General features: G+C 35.7%; 1 protein-coding gene across 3 annotated transcripts in view; it reads left to right on the top strand.

Moving 5' to 3' along the window:
- The window catches only part of KDM4C (lysine demethylase 4C), a 381,686-nt gene that overhangs the window by 259,216 nt on the left and 99,378 nt on the right, over positions 1 to 23,092 (top strand). For all 3 annotated transcript variants that reach the window (XM_045840410.1, XM_045840409.1, XM_045840411.1), the window contains 2 exons: positions 4,112 to 4,167; positions 6,473 to 6,581. In XM_045840410.1, coding sequence (XP_045696366.1) covers positions 4,112 to 4,167; positions 6,473 to 6,581 — 165 coding nt within the window. The remainder of the gene's footprint in view (positions 1 to 4,111; positions 4,168 to 6,472; positions 6,582 to 23,092) is intronic.

Here is a 23,092-nt window from a genome sequence, read left to right as displayed (position 1 = left end):
GTTCGGTTAGGGGTTGAAAAATTCTATGGGTCAAATCCAGCTCACTGACTATGTTTGTAAATAACATTGTTATTGGAGTACAACCACACCCATTTGTTTACATATTTTCCTACACTGGCAGAGTGGGTTATTTGCAACTGCTCTGTAGTTGTGCAAAGCCTAAATTAGTAAATATTTGGCCATTTACAGAAAATGTTTGATGATCCCCATCAAATATTTGGATGATTTTAGACAAGTTACTTAATCTCTTGAATCTTAGTTTTCTCATCTTTGAAGTGAGGTGTTAATTAGTTGATAAGTTCATTAAGGAAATGAGGTAAAGTATGATGATTTTGTCATGGTATATAGAATGAATTAGACCTTTAATATATTCTCTATTCTTCTAATAGAATTTTTATTATTGATAACCAATTTAATGAATCCGTTGTCCTGAAGGATATTCTATCACTTCCTACTTTCACAGTTGTTTCACTGAATCTTAAGATGAGCGATAAACTAGTACAATTAGTATATTTGGTTGGTGCCAACCTTTATGCGTATCAGGCATTGCACAGATTTTTGAGAAAGTTTGGGCTGCTGTTCAGATAAGGGTTAACCTATTAACTTTAGAAGTATCAATTTTGTTCTCTGACAACAAAGTACTATTTAAACAAAGGAAGGGACGGTTTTAAATTATTCTGTCTAATTGCCTTCTACTGGGCTATGAATATAAGCATTTACTATAAATTCATTTACAAATGAATGAGTTGACAGGTTGATATCTTTGTATTTTCTAACAGATCAGCTAGTTTGACCCATACGTAGGATGGTGATTAATTTTTAAAAAATTGATGTAACTGGATAAGACTCTTTTCTACTTATTTTTTTCAAAATTGAGTGAATTGAACAGAAACCATGATATAATATAATATCATGTAAATCATATAAATATCCTTACCTGGCCATGAGTGTTTTTGTACATTACTAAAAAATACAATTGCTCAAGTAAATCATAGCAAAAATAACTTTGTGTCCAACCATTGGTTCTTAACTCCATGTTAAGTTATTGGAGCCTTCGGCTTCCTTTTCTTAGTGTTCCAGTATGTGAAAATTGTCTTTGCAATTTTTTAATGCTGTGGTAATTTCAAATTTTTCCCTCTGCCCTATTTTGCCATATTTTCTCATTTATCTAACAAATTCACATGGAAGGTATACTCTCTATTGAGTAGAATGATAGAGAAATAGTAACCTGACATATTGTCACGCACTTATTGAATTTACATTGTGGTGAGGACAGCAGAAAGAATTCAACAAATAGTTAACAAGAGTAATGAGAGAGAAGTAACTGAGCCAAGAGATTAGGAGAACCTTCTTAAGAAATCAACATTTAGATTGAGAGGTCAAGGATTTGTTCAGTTTAATTAATGAAGAGTGTAGCACAGTGGGTCTGATGTGTGTTTGGAAGCAATGGGAACCTCTTGGGAAGTTACTGGGTGTCTAAGGATGATGAGTAGTGCAAAGTTAGGGGGCACAAGGTTAAGTCTTAATGATTCTCACCCTCCTAGGCCACATTAAGTACTGAGAAGCATTAGAACCCACTCTGGTCAGTTCCACATTGACCGTGGGGTAGCTATTGTAGTACTTTAGGTTAGATGAAGGATGCTGGTGGTATCAACTAAGATGACATCAATGATAATGGAGAGAAGAGGGTGGATTTGGGGGTGGATTGATAGAAGTTGATTGATTGGATCTAAGATGAGAAAAAATTATGTCTGCTAGTATGAGCTAGAATGGATGGTTGATACTACTGATTGGAAACAGTGGGGGAGTACAGGTTTGGGAAGAAGATGTGAGTTCAGTTTTGCACATGCATTTCATGTGTTTGAGATGCCATCGGAGCTGTCAGACATCTCAGGAGGTAAATGTTTGAGTCATTGCCTTTTTGAGAATTACTGTAGTTTATCAGATGCCCAGCAAGCCAGTGTGGAAGAAAAGTGAATAGCACTTATAGAAATTACAGTGTTTAAGGAGCTTGAAAAGATGCCTGTTGAAGGAAGCTAAGGATCAACTAGAGATGGAGAAAGATGATGAAGAATATTGGGTCATAGAAACCAGAGGGGAAAACTAAGATGTGATCAACAATATTGAAAGCTACTAAGAGGTCAAGCAAACCAAGGGCTTGGAATTATGTCTTAGACTTTGTGACATGGAGGTTATTGGTAATCCTAGAAAAAACAAATTTCCTATTTGGTAGGTGGGAGTCTTCTTAACTCCACTTAAAATCTACATCTACATATTCTACTTTAGAAGACTTTTTCCACCTGTTGTGGTAATGCTCTGCAACATCTTTTAATGATCCTAATCAGGTGCTTTAAAGCCTCTTTCATGCTGCTTTGCTGTATTTAACTTGGCTAACTTGTCCCTTTAGGTGTCTTCTCACCACTAATTTCATTAATCAGACATCTAATTTTCTTAGTGTCTGAGCTCCTCACAGTTCACAACTCCCCTTTGCTGCATTCCCACTTTGATACTGATTTTTTTTATATGTAATTTTGACATTGTATTTTTTTTTTCATTTTTATCCTCCCCCTTTCCATATTTGGATTTTGAAATACTCCTTCTATTGTGTGCTGCATCAGAACAAATTATTTCAAAGGCTTTGTGATGTGGGTAGAGAAATTTTTCCATTAAGTTATCTCCTTGAGCTGGGTTTATTATGGATTCAAATGTATATACTCAAAGCAGCATTTGCTACTCTGAACCATTGGTCATCACCTAGGAAATTTCAAATATATGTGCAGAGATATTCCAGACACACAAAACCATTTAATGTCTGTAGTTGTTTGCCTTTTTTTCCTGCCTATCAAGAATTACATAGATATGTTGATTTTCCTCAGTTTGTTTTTGTTTTCCTCAAAAAAAGTAAAAGCTATGGAGTCTGACTCTCTATTATTAACAGTTGATACATTAGGAAGAGTCGTTGTAAAGGTTTGCAAAGCTGTCAAAATTACTTACAGATCACCTTGGAGAACAGTTAAAGAAGTTTTATATATACAGCTTAGAGGAAAAAAACCCAAATAGCCTATAACTATTGATCTTTTTTAATTGATTTTATTGGGGTAACATTGGTTAATAAAACCATGCAGGTTTTGAGTGTACAACTCAATAAAACATCATCTGCACACTGCATTGTGTGCTCATCACCCAAAGCCTGTGATTAGTTTTAAAAACTCTATTAATGCAGTAAATTGAAAGGACAAGCTTGAAGTTGAAAATAAAATAAGTTACTTAAGTACAACATTTAACAAAAAGTTCTATATCAACAAAAGGTATTGATTGCATTGTTTTCCGGCCCTATTTTCTCAGGGATTTTTCCATAGGATTATAGTGAGAAATGATGAGTCAAGTCTGTATTTGTAGTGAACGTCGTCATCTTGGAGTGAAAAAAGTCCATGCCAATGTAAGACATGTATATTTGCCAATAATGCTTTGGCATTGTCTTCTGTGGCTGGACAGCCTGGGTTCCTCAGAACAATTTTCCAAAACCATTTGCCCACAGAAAGACCTAAATAATAATTTTTATGATCTCTAGTTGATCCTCAGCTTCCTGTAAAAGGCATCTCTTTCATGCTTCTTAAACACTAATTTCTAGAATAGGCCCTTTTCATTTCTCTGTCCACATCTTTTTATGAAGAGCTTCCTGCTTCTCCTTATCTCAGAGTGAATTATGCCTGTTCTCTATTTTTTGGCCATCTTGACATGAGTGGATTCCCAGATCACAAGAGAACCCAGCTGTTTTCTCTGTTCTAGAATTGTAGTTCATACCTCTCCAGATACCAAGTTCTCTGTGTCACAGCTTTCCTTCACAGATGGCAGCTGGACATGGTACCAGGAAAATGATGGTTTCCTCTAGGAGATACGTATAGTGAGAACATTTTTGGGTATACCCTCACCTTTCCACCTCTTTTTTTCCATTTCCGTTTTGAATTGATCAGACATGGGCCTTCATAAAATTCCTGATGGTTTTAATTTTAAAATAAAAGAAATTAGAATAAAAGGGAATATTTAGCTAAAATAGTAATGGCTTTTATTATATAGGTCTGATAATTGTGTATGTTTTTTTCTCCCCTAGGATTGCTGTCTCTGCAATTTGAGAGGGGGCGCTCTTAAGGAAACTAAGAACAATAAGTAAGTAATATGTTAATGTGTTGAATTTCATTGTTTTCTTCCTCTCTAATGGTTGAGTCTTTGGGTGGCAGTTTGCTTTACCGATCATTATTGGACACATTGTTCCAAGGTTGTGCTGTAGGGATCTGAGGTTGGGATTCTGTACAGGGACCATTACTGGCACCACGTTTACCTTTGCTGGACAGAGATGTTCTAAGTCTTGCTTCTGTTTTATGTCTTTGACACCATGAAAAATAACCCCTCTTTTACTAACAGATTTTTTTTAAAGATTTTATTTATTTATTTTTAGAGAGGGAAGGGAGGGAGGAAGAGAGAGAGAGAGAGAAACATCAATGGGCAGTTGCTGGGGGTCATGGCCTGCAACCTAGGAATGTACCCTGACTGGGAATCGAACCTGCGACACTTTGGTTCGCAGCCTGCACTCAATACTAACAGAGTTTTTAAAATGAAGGCAGCCCATGTCATTCTAGGTGCCATTGGAATTCTCGCATTTAATATGATGAATTCTATTAGTCTAATAAAAACAGTGTATCTGCAAACAGTGAAATATGTTAACTTCAGGTAAATAAAATCAGTCATGGTCATAAAAGTAAAACAAAACCATTTATTTTAACACCAGCTAATTAGAAGAAAGTGTATATACCACGATAGAAACATAGGGAGAAAACATTGATTTTATGATTTAAAGAAAGGTAACCTTTATTGTGTGTGTGGCAATTGTTGAAGTATATTTTTGTGTGAATTTTATTTTCATGACCTGATTTTAATATTTAAAATGGGGCCAAAGCATTTATAGGATCCTTTGGAAATAGAAACATGTAGAAATGGTTTGTGTAGAGATTTTAATCTGGCACTTGAGAGCTAGATTCAGCCCCAAGGTATGTTTTATTTGGCCAATACACATTTTATAAATTTGACCCAAGTTTTAAAAGTTGAGAGATTTTTACATTAAAATCCAGATTTTTATCTTTACTTGAAAAATGATTGTGCATCTCTATAGGGCAATGACAAGTAGAGATGAGAACATGGCCTAAATGGGCATGCACTGCCTAGGCTGCCATGATTTAACCTGTGCGTTGCATCTGTTCACATCCTTAGTGGTCCCACGAGTACTGGACTTGGATCCCGGGGGTGGATGTAATAATGGAGTTTGTATAATCATGTGCATGTGCACGTGTTTCTGATTACTGATAAGGAAGAATAAAGGCATTCGACATTCCTACATTGATAAATATTAGTCAAAGGAACTATTTTTCCCTAATTTTGGATCCTCATCCTTCACAGTTTATGTGATTCGTACTATACTCATAAGTATTGACTAGTTCTAGGATGTGGTACAGGTCATGCAGCCTGTGAGATGATTTAGGTGGTACTGTAGAGACATAATAAGAACTTCTCTTCCTAGTCTTGTATGAGGACAAAAAGAAATAGTGGTTACTGTAGAATTACAGAATTTATCTTTTTTAAAAGAGTGCCTTGATGGGGTTGACATTCTATTCTTGTGGTCTTCATAGGCAGGATAGAGTCTTGCATCGTTTGAGTGAAATGAATACACTTCAATTTAAAAATACGTTGGTGGATTTGATAACTCTTTCAAGATCTTTTGAAATCTCAAGAGTCTTTTGTTTGGGGCATGATGTTTACGAGAAAATTGTGTTGGTGGGGACATTGTCATTGGAGTAATTCAGAATTTGAAAGGAGATACTAGATTTTAAGTATCTAGTTAAGAAACAAGGGAACAAGCTAAATTTCATTTCTTATCTCTAGGTTCCTTCGATTATAGTGAGATTGCAATGAGAAACAATTTAATTAAAGACTTAATATTAGTTCTTTTAGAAAACTTGCTGTTTGTTCTGGTTTGCTTTATGCCATTTGTGTTATGTAAAAACATTATGTGCTATATCCAGTTCATAACTTTTATTAATTGAATTACTCTTTTACCACATATTAATTAGCTAAAGTGTATTAAACACATCTCTCTATATTTCAGTATCAAATGAAATAGCAAGCCTACATTTCAGTATTGTGCAGATCAAACATAGAAAACTACATATATTGGATTGAGTCTTTGGTCTTCACTTAGTTTCTCATGTCACAGTGGTAGGGAGGTGTGCTACTGAATCCATCAGGTATTATCTAAAAGCTTTAAAATTCAAAGGGTGGTCAGGTTGTGATAGATTCAGGCTTTTGGCTTTCTTTTTTATGTCTGTGTTTCCCTTTTGTGAGAATTGCATCACCTGCTTGATGTACGAGGTATATAAGTTTAGGGAACTTGTGTTTATGTTTAATGTCTCCTTTTCTGTAGGTGGGCCCATGTCATGTGTGCTGTCGCGGTCCCAGAAGTTCGATTCACTAATGTCCCAGAAAGGACACAGATAGATGTAGGCAGAATACCTTTACAAAGGTTAAAATTGGTGAGTGGCAAAGTTTCCTTTTTTACCTCATAAATTGGTGTTAACTTTTAAGTTCTGAATATTTTTTAGGAATGTATACAGTCCCAAGATAATTTTTTTCTTCATTTTATTGTTTTGCCTTTTTTTCCCATTTAACCTACATTTAATTACCTGTACATACTCTTTTCTTGTTATATTGTAAATATGCTTGTAACCTTCCTCAAATTCTGTCTGAAATAAGGCAAAGAAATACTACATTTCCTAGATTAATGTGAATTTTTAAACTATAGGTTATCTTGTGAGGTTTGTTCCTGATGGCCCTGAGCTATCTAATTTAAATTCTTCCCTTCCATTCCCCTTCCCTCCCCTTCCCTTCCCCTCCCCCTCTGTCTTCTCTTCTCCTCTCTCCTTTTTCCTCCCTCTCTTTAATTGGTCTTAGCAAAATGCAGCTAACCTGATTATATCATTCTTCACCAAGAAGATACTTGCAGAGAAACACAAAAAAATCTTATTATTATCCAGGGATTTTCTCACATAATAATTTACCAAACTCTCTGGCTGATTATCTTCTTACCTGCTCAGAAACTTTCATAAAGATCTTTCCAGTGGTTCTCTTTGTTCAGAGTATTTTTTTTTTAATTGAAAAGATAGGCCTTTAATGTCCTAAACATTGAAGTAACCTTGGAGTTCTGTTAAATTGTGAGCCAAAAGATCATTAGGTTAGGTCCTTATGGTTCATATTTTATGAGAATTTTCCCTAAAATTAAATTGCATGACCTTAAAATATTGGAGCATATCTTACACATGGACTTAATACCCTGGAATTTGTTCAGCTCTTGGTATTTTTAACTTGAGGTCTTTCCACAATAGAATGTTTCTGGGAGTGTAGCTGTAGCCATCTCCCTTACTATTAACTTGTTTTGTTACTAGTTTTTTCCCCCAGTGGGCAACTGTGCATATTGTCTTTAGACCTCTGTCTTGAGTACTTAGGACCTAATCTATTGTCTTTTGTTCTCAGAGAAGGCAAAATGAACACTGTTATTTTTCATTATAGCTCTGTCAAGATTTCCCATTGCTAGAGAGCATTGGCCCTGTATGGAGCTGATGACTGCTGTTGGCAGACAGGAGTGGTGGGACTATCATGCTCAGGATGTGGTGATGGAAGTTTTGTGAATGTGATGGAAATGAATGGGTCATTGAAAAGACCAGTTAAAGCTCAATGTCAGAAGAGAGTTCTATTTTGGCGCCTGGACTTCCAAAGTTCTATTTTGATGCCTGGACTTCTGTAGGAAAGCTTGAAATCTTATCTCTTGGTCACCAATTTAAAAAAAAAAATAGACAATTTTTTAAGAATTGTTATCGGGCAGGATATTTTAAAAAATGTTGAGTTCACATGTCAAAGAACTTTTAATATTTAATGTGACATATACTAACAGATACCTTACATTTTCATTTTTATGATTTACAAGTAATATGTATTTTCAATAATTCCAACACCACACTGAAAGATGACTTCTTTACCCAGTTTAATGCCCCTCAGAATGAGTGGTCACTGCATTTATCCTGGCTCCTGTTATCACTGAATGTTTCCTTAATGATGTATTGTTACTCATACCAGTCCTGAAAGGGTTTTAAGAAATAGCAGGGAAAGACAAAATGATCATTTCAATGCCATTCAGGAAGTTGTATCCAGAAGTCTGGAATCTGATGATTGCATGGGAAAGTGACAAAGCTTATTGTTTTCTTCCCAGTGGTGTGCCTTGCCTTAATTGTATATATCACATATTCCTTCTGAAATCCTTTCCATCCTCAAACAATTGGTACCTTTACAGGAATGTGTCTTGAGTGAATTTAAGATCACCTAAAGTCTATTTCAAAAGACATTGCAGAGGTGATTATTGACATATAGATGTCCATGACAGTTTGGGTGAAAATATCAGGCTTTAGGTCAGATTGTTTTTCCTGTTTTTAATGTAATTTTATATGCAGAGAGAATTTCTTCGTATATTTATCAAAATGCTCATACTGGTTAACTTAAATGGGAAAATTCAAGGAGAAACTTCGTTTTTGTGGGGGGAAAACCCTCACTCAAAAATGCTCTAATTGTTTGAAAGGGTGCAAAAGCCTCAAGTCTGGATAACTTTTTCACCGAGAATCCTCACCAAAGCACTGCCACCCTGGTGAATCTGCCTGTGCCCTGGTCTTAGTCAGTGTCCTTTAGTGATAGCACTCAGACAGACTGGCTTTGAGTAACAAAATTTACAAACGATCACTTGTGTGAGGGGTGGGGTGTGCCTTCCCAGAGAATGGGGTGGTAGTCAAGGATATGTTTTCCGGATATTAGCATTCTTTTGAAGTTTAAGTAGTCTAATGAGTGTGTGGGCCAGTGGGAATTCAGAGCAGCCCCCCCTCCCTTTTTTTTAAGAGGTAGGGGGAAGCGAGGGAGAGAATCATCCATCTTTTGCCTCTTGAATGTGGCCCAACTGCCAGGCATGTGCCCTGACCGGCGATTGAACTGGCGAACTTTCTCTTTTCCAGGATGATGCCCAGCCACCTGAGCCACACCAGTTAGAGCAGAGCAGTTGTTTTATGTGGTATTTCACTCACGCCAACCTATGTTTAGCCAAATTATTTTACTATTTGTATCTAGTCATTGTATGTATTTGTATTTGCCAGTATCAGTTTCAGCCATTTTATGGAGCTGTAGCCAAAACTTTGTGGATGCTAGACTGCCCACCACCTTCTTATTCACACAGAGGGGAACATTAAGAGATAGATGTCAGTGTCAGCTTATTTCACCAAACAATTATTACCTTACCTTGTCAAATACTTAGTGTATATATATTATTTTATTTATTTATTTTTGTGTTTTTTTTCTGTGTGCATGTTTTAAAAATATTTTTTATTGATTTTGCTATTATAGTTTTCCCAAATTTTCCCCCTCTATGACCTCTCCGCCCTATCCCCCCAACCTTCCAGCATTCCCTCCCGTCTTAGTTCATGTCCATGTGTTGTACATATAAGTTCTTTGAGTTCTCTGTTTCCCGTACCATTTTTTATCTCTCCCCGTCTACCTTATGCCTACTAACCATGCTTCTTCCCTGTACCTTTTTCCCCCTATTCCTCCCTTCCCCTTCCCCACTGAACTCCCTCTTTGTGATGTCCATTTCTTTCATTCTGTTCTTGTTCTGGTTTGCTTAGTTTTTGTTTTCATTGTTTTTCTCTTTTTTTTAGGTTCATTTGTTGATAGTTGTGAGTTTGCTGTCATTTTACTGTACATGTTTTTTATCTTCTTTTTCTTAGATAAGTCCCTTTAACATTTCATAAAATAAGGGCTTGGTGATGATGAACTCCTTGAACTTGACCTTTTCTTAGAAGCACTTGATCTGCCCTTCCATTCTAAATGAAAGCTTTGCTGGATAGAGTGATCTTGGATGTAGGTCCTTGCTTTTCATGACTTCTAATACTTCTTTCCAGCCCCTTCTTGCCTGCAAGGTATCTTTTGAGAAATCAGCTGATAGTCTAATGGAAACTCATTTTTAGGTAATTCTCTTTTTCCCTCTTGCTACTTTTAGGATTCTCTCTTTATATGTAATCTTGGGTAACTTAATGATGATGTGCCTTGGTGTGTTCCTCTTTGGGTCCAACGTCTTTGGGACTCTCTGGGTTTCCTGGATTTCCTGGAAGTCTATTTCTTTTGCCAGATTGGGGAGGTTCTCCTTCATTATTTGTTCAATTAAGTTTTCCTTTTCTTGGTCTTCCTCTTCTCCTTCTGGCACCCGTATAATTTGGATATTGGAATGTTTCAGTTTGTTCCAGAGGTTTGTGAGAGTCTCTTCACTTTTTCAAATTCTTGTTTCTTCATTTGTTCTACATGGATGTTTATTTTTTCCTTTTCTTCCAAATCGTTGGTTTGAGTCCTGGTTTTCTTTCTGTCACTGTTGGTTCCCTGTACATTCTGCTTTATTTCACTTTGGGTATCCTTCATTTGTTTTTTCATTTTTCCACCAAGGTCAATCAGATCTATGAGCATTTTGGTTACCAGGGTTTTAAATTCTCCATCATATAGGTTGGCTATCTCCTCATCAGTTAGTTCTCTTTCTGAAGTTTTGCTCTATTCTTTCATTCGGGCCCTATTTCTTTGTCTTGGTGCAGCTGATAAATTGTAAGGGGGCGGGGCCTTAGGTATTCACCCTGACAAGGCAACCTTCCTTGCTGTGCTATGGCGCTGCCTGTGGGGGAGAGGCCAAAAAGGGAACGGTGTGACTCTCCTCCTCTGTAGGTGCACTTTTCAAGGGACTGTTGTATGAGACTAGGAGCTTCTACTGCCACAACTGCTGTGACCCACAGCCTCCTCTGAGTCCCCTTAAGTCAGCCCCTCCCACAGAGCCCTCCCATGGACAGCCAGCCCCATCCCCAAGGTCCGCCTTACTCGTCTGGTTGTTCTGGTTGATTTTTCCTTTAATCCCTTTGTTGTTGGATTTCCATGCAGTTTGATTTTCTGGTGCTTTTGGTTGTTTATTGATTTCAGATTGGTTGTTATTTTCCTTTTGGTTATGCAAGGAAGCGAAGGATCTATACCTACGTCTCCCTCTTGGCTGGAACTCTCAGTGTATATATTTTAATAAGACATTGCTCTTGCCTTCTAGCATCTTGTAGTCTAGATCAGGCTTTCTCAACTTGGACTCTGTTGACCTTTTGGAGAGGATAATTCTTTGCTGCAGGTGACTGTCGTGTGCATGGTAGATTGTAGCATCCTTGAGCAAACAGACAATGCCAGATATTCCCTGGGAGGGAAAATCACTCCCATCTGAAAATCTACTGGTCTACAAGGAAGACATACACATAAAGAGAAAATTTTCATTCTGAGACATATTTTGGTTGAAAGAAGTAAGTTGGACTGAGAAAACTGAAATTCTTAATTGCTTTAAAAAACATCCTAGGGTTTTTTTTTTTTTGCAAATTATTTCTTGTCAATAAAGTATTAGAATTCAGTGACATATGTGCATATTTGCTACTGTGTTAATTATATATAATCTGATTTAGTACTTTAACATTATCTTTTCTTATAGAAATTGAACAACATTGAAGCATAATCAAATTTATTAAAGATTAAAATCCCATGATTTTAATCCTGTAACTTTTAACACATACATGCACATTGTAATTTACTACATAGTAGTAAATATTTATGGAATAAATTAAAGGCAGCAAATTGTTATCATTTGTGCTTTTGGCTTAAAATTATGATGGCCTCATGATTTGATCAGACATTGCCAAATGGTTTACCTTTTTATGGATTCTACTTAAAAAGTTGTGGTGGTAAATTCATGCACACTTCTGTGCGTGTTGTTCTAAATCCAGGCATTGATTTCCTTATTGGCATCACAGGATATGTGTGATTCAGTCATAGAGCCTAACAGTCCATCGCAGAGCTTATGGAACACTCCTGTAGCACTTGCCCTGTTGTCTGAGAGTTCTGATCTTGGAGTGACCTGAAGTAGGCAGAACAAATTGCTCATCCAGGAAGTAGCAGCAAGGGGGACGCTGAGCTTCTCTCAATGCCCACTAGGTGGTGCTCTTGTACTAGTTTCCTATCCACTTGCCCTTAAATCACCTCCCTTAGCAAGCCCACTGTTGTAGAAAGGGTGTGTGTGTGTGTGTGTGTGTGTGTGTGTGTGTGTGTGTGTGTGTGTGTGTGTGTGTGATGCAAGCTGGGGTGCTCTACCCCAGGGAATAGCAGCAGAGTAGGGAAAATATTGTTTGCTGTGCTGAATTCCAGAGGGCAAGTTTTTAGTTCACTTTTTCATTTAATCTTCAGAAAAGAACCACTTTCACTTGGGGCAAGTTAGTGTTTTTCTGTGTGAAGTACTAAGCAACACTAGTAAAAGCCAGTAGCTGTAAGAGGCTTACAGAATGGCCATGAGTTTAAAATGTCTTCTGAAATATGAAAACTGTATATTTTTTAAAATGCTCATTATTAGCAGGCTTTCTAGTTATGGAATATTGGTATTTATGCAGAGGTATTTGAATATTTTGGTAATACTGTTATTAGCCTTTTATTTATTCATAAGTTCAACATGCAGCTTTTGAAATGCCCCTCTGTGTAATTATTTGTGTAAGATTTTTGTTGAGGATGTAAGGAAGGATTTGTTGACTTTAGCAGAATTTTCCTCTTACTTATAATGACGACTGGAAAGAAAAGACAGCAAATGGAAAACAAGTTTCAGTGCTCTTCAGTAGATTATGTTGGTCCTAAAATGGTGTGTGCTTCAGGAGAACTTTATTCTCATGCAGCCACCTTGTTTGGTAATATCACACTTGTGGCCTCCGCTTGTGAGATAATTAAATGGACAAAAATGATGAGACTAGACTTTTTTTCAAGATATTTTATTTTAGTTGCTGATAATTTGAAATACTTTAATAAAAGTCATTATTTCTAAAAAAAATTTAGTGCAAAAATATATTTGGCTATAGTGGTCTTTATCTAATTAGTGTGTTCTTTTTCTCCTTTTTTTCTTTAAAAATATTTAGCTTTTGTGTAGTGTAATTATTTTGGGGGTTATTAAAGTAATTGCCCCCTTATCTAAAAAATGCTACAGGTTGCTATCTAAATGCATTAGGTTATTAAGCAGAACCATCTTTTTATAGGAAAGAAATGGTTGAAAGTTTCCTGAGTAGGCTACACCTGAAGTCATATTTGAAAGGGGGAACCATTTTCTCTGTCTGCTTAAGCATTCTTTTGATTATTAATGCAGATTCCATATTACTTGGTATTTTTCTTACCTACTCATTTAGAATGATTTTTTTTTGCTTCTGAATGACTTTTCAATATAGGGAAAGTTATCTTTGTGGCAAGTATTGTCATTTCCAGCCCCTTCCTCATGTTCTCCCATACCTCCTCTGCATATCCAGAGACCATCAGAGCATTGGCCCCTGGTGGGTACTGAGGACATTTCCTATACCCCACTTGAATGGTGTGTTCAAGGACAGCAAGTCTAGGGGTTTGTTTGGAATCACAGGTGGTTGGTATGCCTGAGGACAAAAAGAAAAGAATTGCCCCTGCATGATACAGATTTTAGAATTTTCTCCATCATTTCCTTTTCTATTTTCTTCTCTTTTGTTTTCTGTACTAATATGACTGGTTGGCCATTGTCATAACTGAATCTTTAGTAGAGGAACACAATTGTTTGGAGATAAGAACACACACAGAAGTAGAGAACACACACGAAGTTAGAATGTCTTTTTTTGGTTTTCACAATAGAAAAAATGCAGGTAAAAATTATCACGAAGAAGAATTAAGGACAGAAAGTTAAAGAGGGCAGACAATGTTTTTATAGTATGATCACACAAGACAGCACTGTCATCTGCTAGAACTATCTTCAATATCAATATCATCTTTGGAAGCATATTACCAAAAAATCATCAGACTTGATTGTAAAATTTAAGGGAAGAACATTTAAAAAAAAACAGCTAGAGGAGTAAAATAGCATGAAGTTCTGGTATTAGTTACATATTTATCATGAATATCTATTACATGCATTGACCATGTATTTAATCTTCTTTTTGAAGATTAAATTAATTCAAGATCTATGGAATTTATCATATAAGTAAAACAGCAAGACAAGTTTATAGATTCTAAGAAATCTTAGAAAATTACAGTAGACCCTAAATACAACTGTTAGTTTTAAACATTTTTCCTGTTTGGAGGGAAAATTGTCAAATAGAAGTGTTGTAAGAACATTTAAATATTAAATTGCATGTAGCAAAGCAAAAAAATATGTATCTTGATTGTATTTTTTGCATAAAAAATTTGGTGGTGTTAATTGACCACCCATCCATCCCCTCAGTGGCTCAGTGCAGTGTCTTTGGTTTCTATGTCTGTAGACATTCCCAGGATTTTTACATTTGAAATCCTATTTCTGTAACCAAATGGAGAAATGAATTCGGAATGGCTGCACTTGCCTCCAGGCACTCGATGCCCTCCATCTGATTTGTATTTGACAAGTGAACCAAGCACAGGCACAAGTGTTCTCTGAGTGAAGAACATTATTTTGAAAAGGAATTTACACTGCAATGATGACTGAGCTACAAGCCTTTTAGTGTCTGGCTGAGACCAACTATTCTGCTTAGAAGCCTCTATACACTTTAAAATGTGTACCTGAAGGCAAATAATAGTGAACTTGAAAGCCAAAGATTATAGTTTTGAAAGGTACATCAATTCTGAAAATAGAGTGGTTTCACTGTGGTATTCCATCTGAAGAGTTGCATCAAGGTAGGGGGAATACATTCGGTTTTCCTATTTCAGAAGAAGGAAGGCCCTTGTTCTCTCGCTAACTGACTTATGTTATCAGATGTATTGAATACTAAAAATGGAATTACTGAGAGAGAGAGATGAAGTCTGCCTCTTGGGCTGTAAGATTATTCTGAATCCTATGTAGTTAATGTTACAGCAGTGTTAGAGAGCAGCTTTGCTTTCTTTCTAGAGGAGTCATGGTTGTATTTGACAGGGCCTCTGTTAATGCATTTTGGGAAATGTAAAGACATTGATTATCTTTCATCACTTTAAAAGAAAAAAAGTAGTGTTGTAAAGGCAATCAAAAAAAGCCATTATGTTCTGCATTAACTCATGTACCGATTTATTCTCATTTTCAGTTATTTTTCAAGACAGAGAGGAATTCTAAGAGAATAATAAACAGACAATGATGGGCAAATTTATTGTTTAAATGCGGTTGTGGAAAAATTTGCTTTGAGGAGTGAACTAGTGGCGGAGGAATAAGTGATACTACAAATGACATAATGGTGGTGTGGTGTGTGTGTGAGTCCTATTATTTAATAAGTCCAGTGTAAAGTTTATAATATCATTAAGAATGTTCTTCAGGACTTAACATACACATGTCCCCAACTGTGTAAGATTTTAAAATAAATGTAGTGTAAAAAAATGTACATTTGTAGCTGTATAGTTCTTAACTGTCAGAATGATTTGCTACAGGGACTAGATCCTATTGCAAGCTGTCAAATTTGTATATTGCTATAATACCAAACCATAAAATCTTTTGAGTGAAATGGAAAATGTCAGATGGGCATGACTACAAATAATATACTTTCTGAAGGCTGTAGACGTCTATAGGAGAAAATGTGTAAATGCATGAAATGTTATCTTGTTACTATGGATTTTTCTTTATCTGCTGAAAGAAGACTGTGAGGCAAAAGGAAATTGATTGGGACCTTTAAATTTTTAGTTTTGAATTCATTTTTTTCCATGAGGCCTAATTTTAAAAACATTATTAGACAGATAAGTAGAACTTCAGGTACCATATTATGCCATGTATAATGTGCTCCCATGTAGAATGTATGTCCATATTTTTATGCAAATTATACATGGGATTATTATACCCATGGGTATATAATCATCATACCCATGTATAATGTGCATCCTTATTTTTCCCTAAAAAATTTGGGTCAAAAGAGGTGTGCATTATACACTGCAAAATACGGTAATGGTTAAAGGGTATTGTGGCAGAGTAATCTTAGTTTTTAGCTTGCACTACTGAATGGTCCATTTTTTTTGTCTTGTCTGTGTGAATAGTGATTACTGATGGGTCTTTTAACTGAGTGAATGAGTTGGGACCAGGGTTCCAGAGATGGGGTCACCCCTTTCACTCTAACATTGACTAGGCCGGTACCAACAAACATGTGCCAAACCGAGGCAGCTGCGAGACAGCTCTGGACAAGCATGAGGGTTTTTCTTAGTCCACAGTGATTGACAGAAGACGTTATAGTTTTTGAAAGAAACAGTTATTATTGTAAAACAGTAGATTCATCATTATTTATTTTTCTAATATTTTAGATGAATTTGTTGTTTATTCTTTCAGAAAGTTGTTTTAAAAACCAACAAAAATATTATAAATGCGTTTTGTATAAAGTGAGAATTCTTTCGTACTTGTTATTAATTGAACACAAGTCACTGTGGTATATTTTAGACATATTCCCATAATGTAGTGATGCCATTTTCTAATTTATGGGTGCAGGTATCAGCACAGTTTCAGGCAGCCACTATTGGGATTTATTGATTTAAAATAAAAGGTTCTCTGAGTTCATTTTGATCATGCAGTTCTAAGCCTATGTTACACTGATATTGATTGAGTGTGTGGGCTCTGGATTAAGATTGTTTGAGTACTGCATCCTCCATTTAGGCAAATTTGGCCTTGCAGCTTACCTCTGTGATGAGCTGTATCCGTAAACTGGGGTGGCTGTGGAGATTAAATGAGAAAGTGAAGGGCCTGGCACATAGTGTCATTCAAGGTTCCTCATTGCTTACGGCTATTGATGCAGCCCCTTGCTGCATAAATCTCTGCAAAGCTGCCCTTCCAGCCAGTCAGGACCAGAGCAGATAAGTATTTACAAGGAGGGAGTAGGTTCCTGGTGCTCCTTCATCTGTTCATTCATTATTTTGTTTAACAAATATTTATTTAGGACTTGCTTTGTGGTTAAGTGATCGATGTACTTTATTTTCACTTTTATAGATACTACAGAATAATGGAAGTTATTGAAAATTAGACAAGCAATTGCAAAGCACTATGGAAAGATCTATTTTAGTAATAATACAGAACGTATTGAAGGATTTAAGTAGATTTGTGGTTCAAGGGCTGGCAGTATAGAGGTGTAGAGAAGCTTCCTGGAAGAAGCTGTGGCTAATAATGCCTAACCTGAGACCTAAAATATGAGAAGAGCTACCTGGAGGAAGGGTCAGGAGATTGAGCAGTATGCTCAGTAGCCTGGAAGTGGGAGAGAAATGGAAGGCCTAGGAAACAACACTCTTAGTAGAGCTGGAGCGTGAGGTATGAAGGAGGAGAGATGAGTCTGGAGAAGAGGAAGCCTCAGATGACCTACAACTGATGTGTCCAGTGTGGTAACCACTGGGCACTTTGGGTTATTGAGCACTTGTTAGTGCTACTGAAGAACTAAACTTTAAATTTTATTTAATTTAAAATAAGCTAAATTTTAAAACTAAAGCAGCATAAAACATGAAACATAGCTATAGTTTTGATAGTCTACATTCCACATTTCAAACACCCCTAAAAATTGAGTGTCTAAGTTGAGATGTGCTATAAGTGTAAATATACTGCAGATTTCAAAGGCTTAGTATGAAAAAAAGGACATAAATATCTCATTAATAGTTTTTATATTAATTATATGTCAAAATGATAATATTTAGGATTGGTGGAGTTAAGATATATTTTTAAAATTAATTTCACCTTTTATATTGAAGTAAAATATTCTTTAAACATTTTTATTCTAATCATTTTTAGGTGTATACAGTTCAGCGGCATTAAGTGCATTCACATAGTGCCGGAACCCCAACTTCCTCCACACCAGTCTGAGCCACCTGCCTCTGATCAATACACTTCTTTCTATCCCTAGGTTCATGCCACAATAATTTTCACATGATTATTGAAACTGCCATCTCAGATCACCAGAATATCTACCTGCAGAGCATTTTCTTTTTTCCAAGCTGAAAATCTGTATACTCATTGAAAACTCCCCGTTCTCTACTATCTCACCTGTTTTTTTATGTGACTTCTAAAAATTTAAAAATTGTATATGTGGCTTGCATTGTATTTCTTCTGTGTAGTGCTGGTTAAGTGGAGTGTGTACTTTACCCTGAACACATTGGAGAACATTTACTGCCTGCTAAGTAGTAGAATAGATAGCATAATCAGATGGTGGCTCAGACTAGAGGTGTAGAGGAAGCCCAGGCTCTGACACAAGCAGCCGAGAGGGTGGTCATGTGCCAGGGAAGTACATTTTGGACATACTTTATTTGAGGTTTTATAGTTCATCTAGGTGTGACTTAGAAGAGAGATATGCCAGAATATTACTTCTCATAATAATAATTCACTATTTAACATCTTGTTTCTGGTTTGTTAGAGCTGGAGCATGTGATATTCAGTTGACTATAACTGGTCAGTAATTTAGGGCAGTGAACAATTACACTTTGTCCAGATGTGAATTTGGTTTGTGATAATACTGTATCTGCTGCTCATACTCTTTTTGAATGTAATAGGTAAGACAGTGCCAGCCTTGGAAGTTTCATTCCTGTTCTCCCCGAAAGCAAAGAAATGAAATGCACTGGAAATGAAAACAAAACCTACAGAACTAGTTTAATTTGCAAAAAGTTGAGCAAGAAGGAAAAGTCCAGTATTCTTATGAAAGACAAATGTGTCCTGAAACCACTAAAAACATGGCCTACATGGGATATTGTTGTCAAGGTGTGTGGCCACATATAAAAGGGGATTTTCTTTAAGAATCATACAGGTTTGCACAAACCCATGAAAAGGTATTTTGCTTTAAGAATCACACAGGTTTGCACAAACCCAAAACTACTTTTAGTTTTAATTTCAGTTAAAAAAATCACCTTTTCACTAACAGTTTTTGAGATCAAACTGCCTTAAAGATAACATTTTAAATTGTGGATTTTTTTGTGAATATAAAATACATTCCATTTTTCTTTAGAAACCAAATATTTTAATTTAAATAAATGGGAAAAGTAGTCAAGTAAATTGACCATTTTTATTGCAGAAATAGTATATAAGGTTAATTGAAACTTCAAAAGGTTTTTTTCTAATGCCATCTCATCATTAATTTAAAAATTAATCACTTTTAAACATTTATTTTATCTTCACAAAGCAAAAAAAATTATGAAATCTTTTCAGTAAATAGCAGATATTTTTCAGTAAAAAGAATTATGACATCCTGGCAAAGGTATAATTTTAATAGACTAATGAGTTTTCTGACCAGAGTCGACTGAGCCTCATCTGATTTTTACAGTGATAAATTGACTGTGTCAAAATTCGCAGTCTAGTCTGGTGAAATATTTTACTTTGAAAGTTTAATTCTCATTTTTTATTTATGAAAGCAGTGGTAGTGTCACAGCAGCTTATAACATGCTGGTCATTTGGTATGATTTATTTCAATGAACGTCACTTGTTGATGTGTTTAGTCATTGTTGACCCATATTTAATCCAAAAAACTCTAAGTAGTGTGAAATGTAATAAGTCAGTCACCCCCTGTAGTTAAAGCAAACAAACAAACAAACAAAAAATCTAAATCATGATCCACAGATCTATTCAGTTGTCTTTTCCTGGCTTTGATGATGTCACAGGTTTGTATTTGACAGCCATTGATTTGGTGGCAATGGAAGAGTGACAGCTTTCTTTAGTGTTGTAGGGATCCACTTAGAATAATTTCTACCACAAAGCATATATTTGAAATGTAATATAACCATCTTTCATCACATAATTTGGGGATTTGGGCTTGCCAATTTAAAGGCTTAAAGGGAAATTGTGGAATAGAGAGCATTTCCCTCATGCATTAGTTTTTTTATTCATTAAATATTTATGGAGCTGATCATAGTGTTTGGTGCTCAGTGATAAGGCATGAGATGGAGAGAGTCATTCCTTTCGTGGGGTTCAGATTCTGCAAGGACTTAGATCTAGAACTTCTAAGGATGTCATTTATTCTTTTGGTAGTTTGGGAAGGCAGAAGGGAAGGCCTGTATCAAAGCATTCTTCTAAGGCATTTCTTTACAGAGAGATTTAATGAGCATTTCTGTTTTCTAATGTCAGGATATTTAGTATACATAATTTTTTAAAAAGATTTATTTATTTTTAGAGTGGGAAGGGAGGGAGAAAGAGAGAGAGAAACATCAATGTGTGGTTGCTGGGGGTCATGGCTTGCAACCCTGGCATGTGCCCTGGCTGGGAATCGAACCTGCGATACTTTGGTTTGCAGCCCGCGCTCAATCCACTGAGCTATGCCAGCCAGTGCTTAGTATAGATAATTTTGAACATAGATAAAAATATCAGAAGTTTACATTTTTTCAAATATGAAATTTGAGATAATTTTAGAAATAATAATGAACATCTTTAAAAAATGAAAATTTTTAAATGGTATATTAACATCAAATTTGAAATTATTCCTAGTTCACAAGAAAAAGCAGTATCTTACAAATAATGAAACATTCAAAAATGAAACATTATTTACAATATGTTGTTTTTCTAGTACCATAGTATCTTGAAGTTTTGTTGTTTTTTTTAAGAATTAAGGGATGGTATTGTTATTATTTCTTTTATTGTACAGAATAAGAGACATAAACTCAGTCACTGGTGCAGAAATGTGCTTTAAAATGTCTCTAGCCTCCTAGAGATAAGCCATCCAAACATAATTATCTTTTGGTATTATCCCATTTTTATGTTTCTCAAAGCTATTCATAAATACAGAGTGGGGCAAAAGTAGGTTTACAGTTGTTTGTATCGAAAATAATAGCATAATTAACAAATAATAATATAAGAATAAACTCCATGTTTCATGTACTCACAACTGTTAATCTAATTTTGCCCTATCCCATATATTTCAAATAATAATGTGAATATTACAGAACACTTTTATTGGCTGGTCAACTTAGAACTAAGAGGGAGATCAGTGGCCCAAATGTTTTTAGAAACAACAAGAAAAATTTAAATACTTCCAACTCATAGGTACGATTTTTTAAAGAATCGTAAAACTGAAGACACCAGCAACACGAAAATCACTCCTTTACTTGGCAGGCCCAGGAGTTAATGTATGTTCCTTTTCAGGCTTCTCAATTTGACGGGGGTCAATCAACATTTGATTTCAAAATTCCATCTTTCTTTGTGTTGGCCTTAGAACTATTGAGTTCTTCTCCTGCCTGTGACGGTGTTGCTGTTTCTGTGCTCTTTGCCACATGCTGCTTTGGGGAGCCGTGCCCCACAACTATGGCACATGACAACACCTCAGTGTACATTCTGCATAGATACGGCATGGTGGCCTTTTAACCTCAGCTTACTGTGCACGCAGGGGATGACAGCCCACCTGCACTGGGGAAACTAGACAAGCTATCGTGATGTGCTCATTCTTAATCACATTCTATTTCTCCCAGAAATGTTCCAACAAAATGACAGGCCAACCTAAGAGTTTAGGTTATCAGCCAGAGAGACACGAGGCACAGGGCGTCTCCACCATAGATAAGGCCAAATTGTACTTTCAAACTTTGACTTGTTTATTTATTGTTCAAATTTTAATATGTAGGTCATATAAGACTCTTGGTCCTTATTTTTTTAATTTTATTTTAAAGATTGACATATTTACTGTTTTTGTTTGTCATCAAAAAAAATTTTTCAAACTAAAATGAGAGCCATCTCTACCTGCCTCTGTGCCACTCCATACAAATGATCATGTTTAATGTACTGGAGTAATATTTTTGACTTTTCTATGGAGAAAACAGCTTGGAAGGATACAGCATTTTGCCATACTGTGTTATAATTAAGAGTGTGTTTCAATAACATACTATATATGTACAATACTCAGACACATATACATTAGTCCGCTTTATAAAAGTATCGCTTTCTCTTAAATGTAATGGTGTTTTTTGTTTCCTTTGGTCTTACCATGAACCTACCAGCATTTATAACATTTTACACACCTTTGCTTAGCTCACTCACTTAGAAATTTTCAGGCTTCGTTTTAGAAGTTTTTAAAAATAGAATTTATTCACCTAAATTTCACTAAAGGTGCTGCCGACTAATCTTTGGATGTGCCGTTTTCCACATGTATAGAAACATTTGAATGTAATAATAAAGTGTGTGAGCTTTGCGGCCTGGCGCTCTGGATTCCCATCTCAGCTCTGCCACATACCCATAACTTTAGAACACACCTTCCTCCTTGGTAGTCTGTCCTTGATTTTTATGACTGTTGATTGGCATCTGTTCTCTCTTTGCCCGCTTGATTTCAGGCTCTTCTTCTTGTCTCTATCCTGAATATTTCTGTTCTCCCAGTTTCTGTCTGAAGCTTTTTATTTTACTCTTTACATTCTCAGTAAGGATTTATAAAATCAGAATTGCAATAACCCTACCTTCTATCATTATTTTGAGTCCTTCACCCAGTGAGTGCCCAGCCATAGTGCTCAATAAATATTTCTTCTTATTCGTATTATGATTATATTATATTATAGACTATTACAATAACAAAATTATATTAAAATAACAATGTATATTGTTTTTAAGTTTACTTTTATCATTTGGGGCACATTTTCTCATACATAAAATGTTATAAATAACTAAATGCCAATAAAGTTTGCAAATGTTTAATTAATTTAGAGATAACTGTTGGGTCTTAAATAATTACAGATTCACAGAAAGTTATGAAGGTATTATAGAGATTCCTGTGTGCCCTTCAGCCACTGTTCCTCTTTGGCCGTGTCTTATATAACTATGGTACAATACCAAAACCAGGAAGTAGATATTGGTACAATATGTGTGCATAGTTCGATGTAATATTTATAGCTGTATTTTATTGTGAGGAAATGTAGTTCTGCAGAAATGGCTAAAAGGAAGTGAAACAAAAATAGTAGTGATGTATTATGGTTTGTAGTATAGAACTCTTGACATTCAACATAAAACAACCCTATAAAAATTGTGGAAAAATTTGATCTTATACTTTACCGTAGGACA

This window comes from Phyllostomus hastatus, unplaced genomic scaffold (genome assembly GCF_019186645.2).
Source record: "Phyllostomus hastatus isolate PE091 unplaced genomic scaffold, TTU_PhHast_1.1 phas_contig_34, whole genome shotgun sequence".
NCBI classification, from domain to species: domain Eukaryota; kingdom Metazoa; phylum Chordata; class Mammalia; order Chiroptera; family Phyllostomidae; genus Phyllostomus; species Phyllostomus hastatus.
This window is presented reverse-complemented; position numbering and strand designations above follow the sequence as displayed.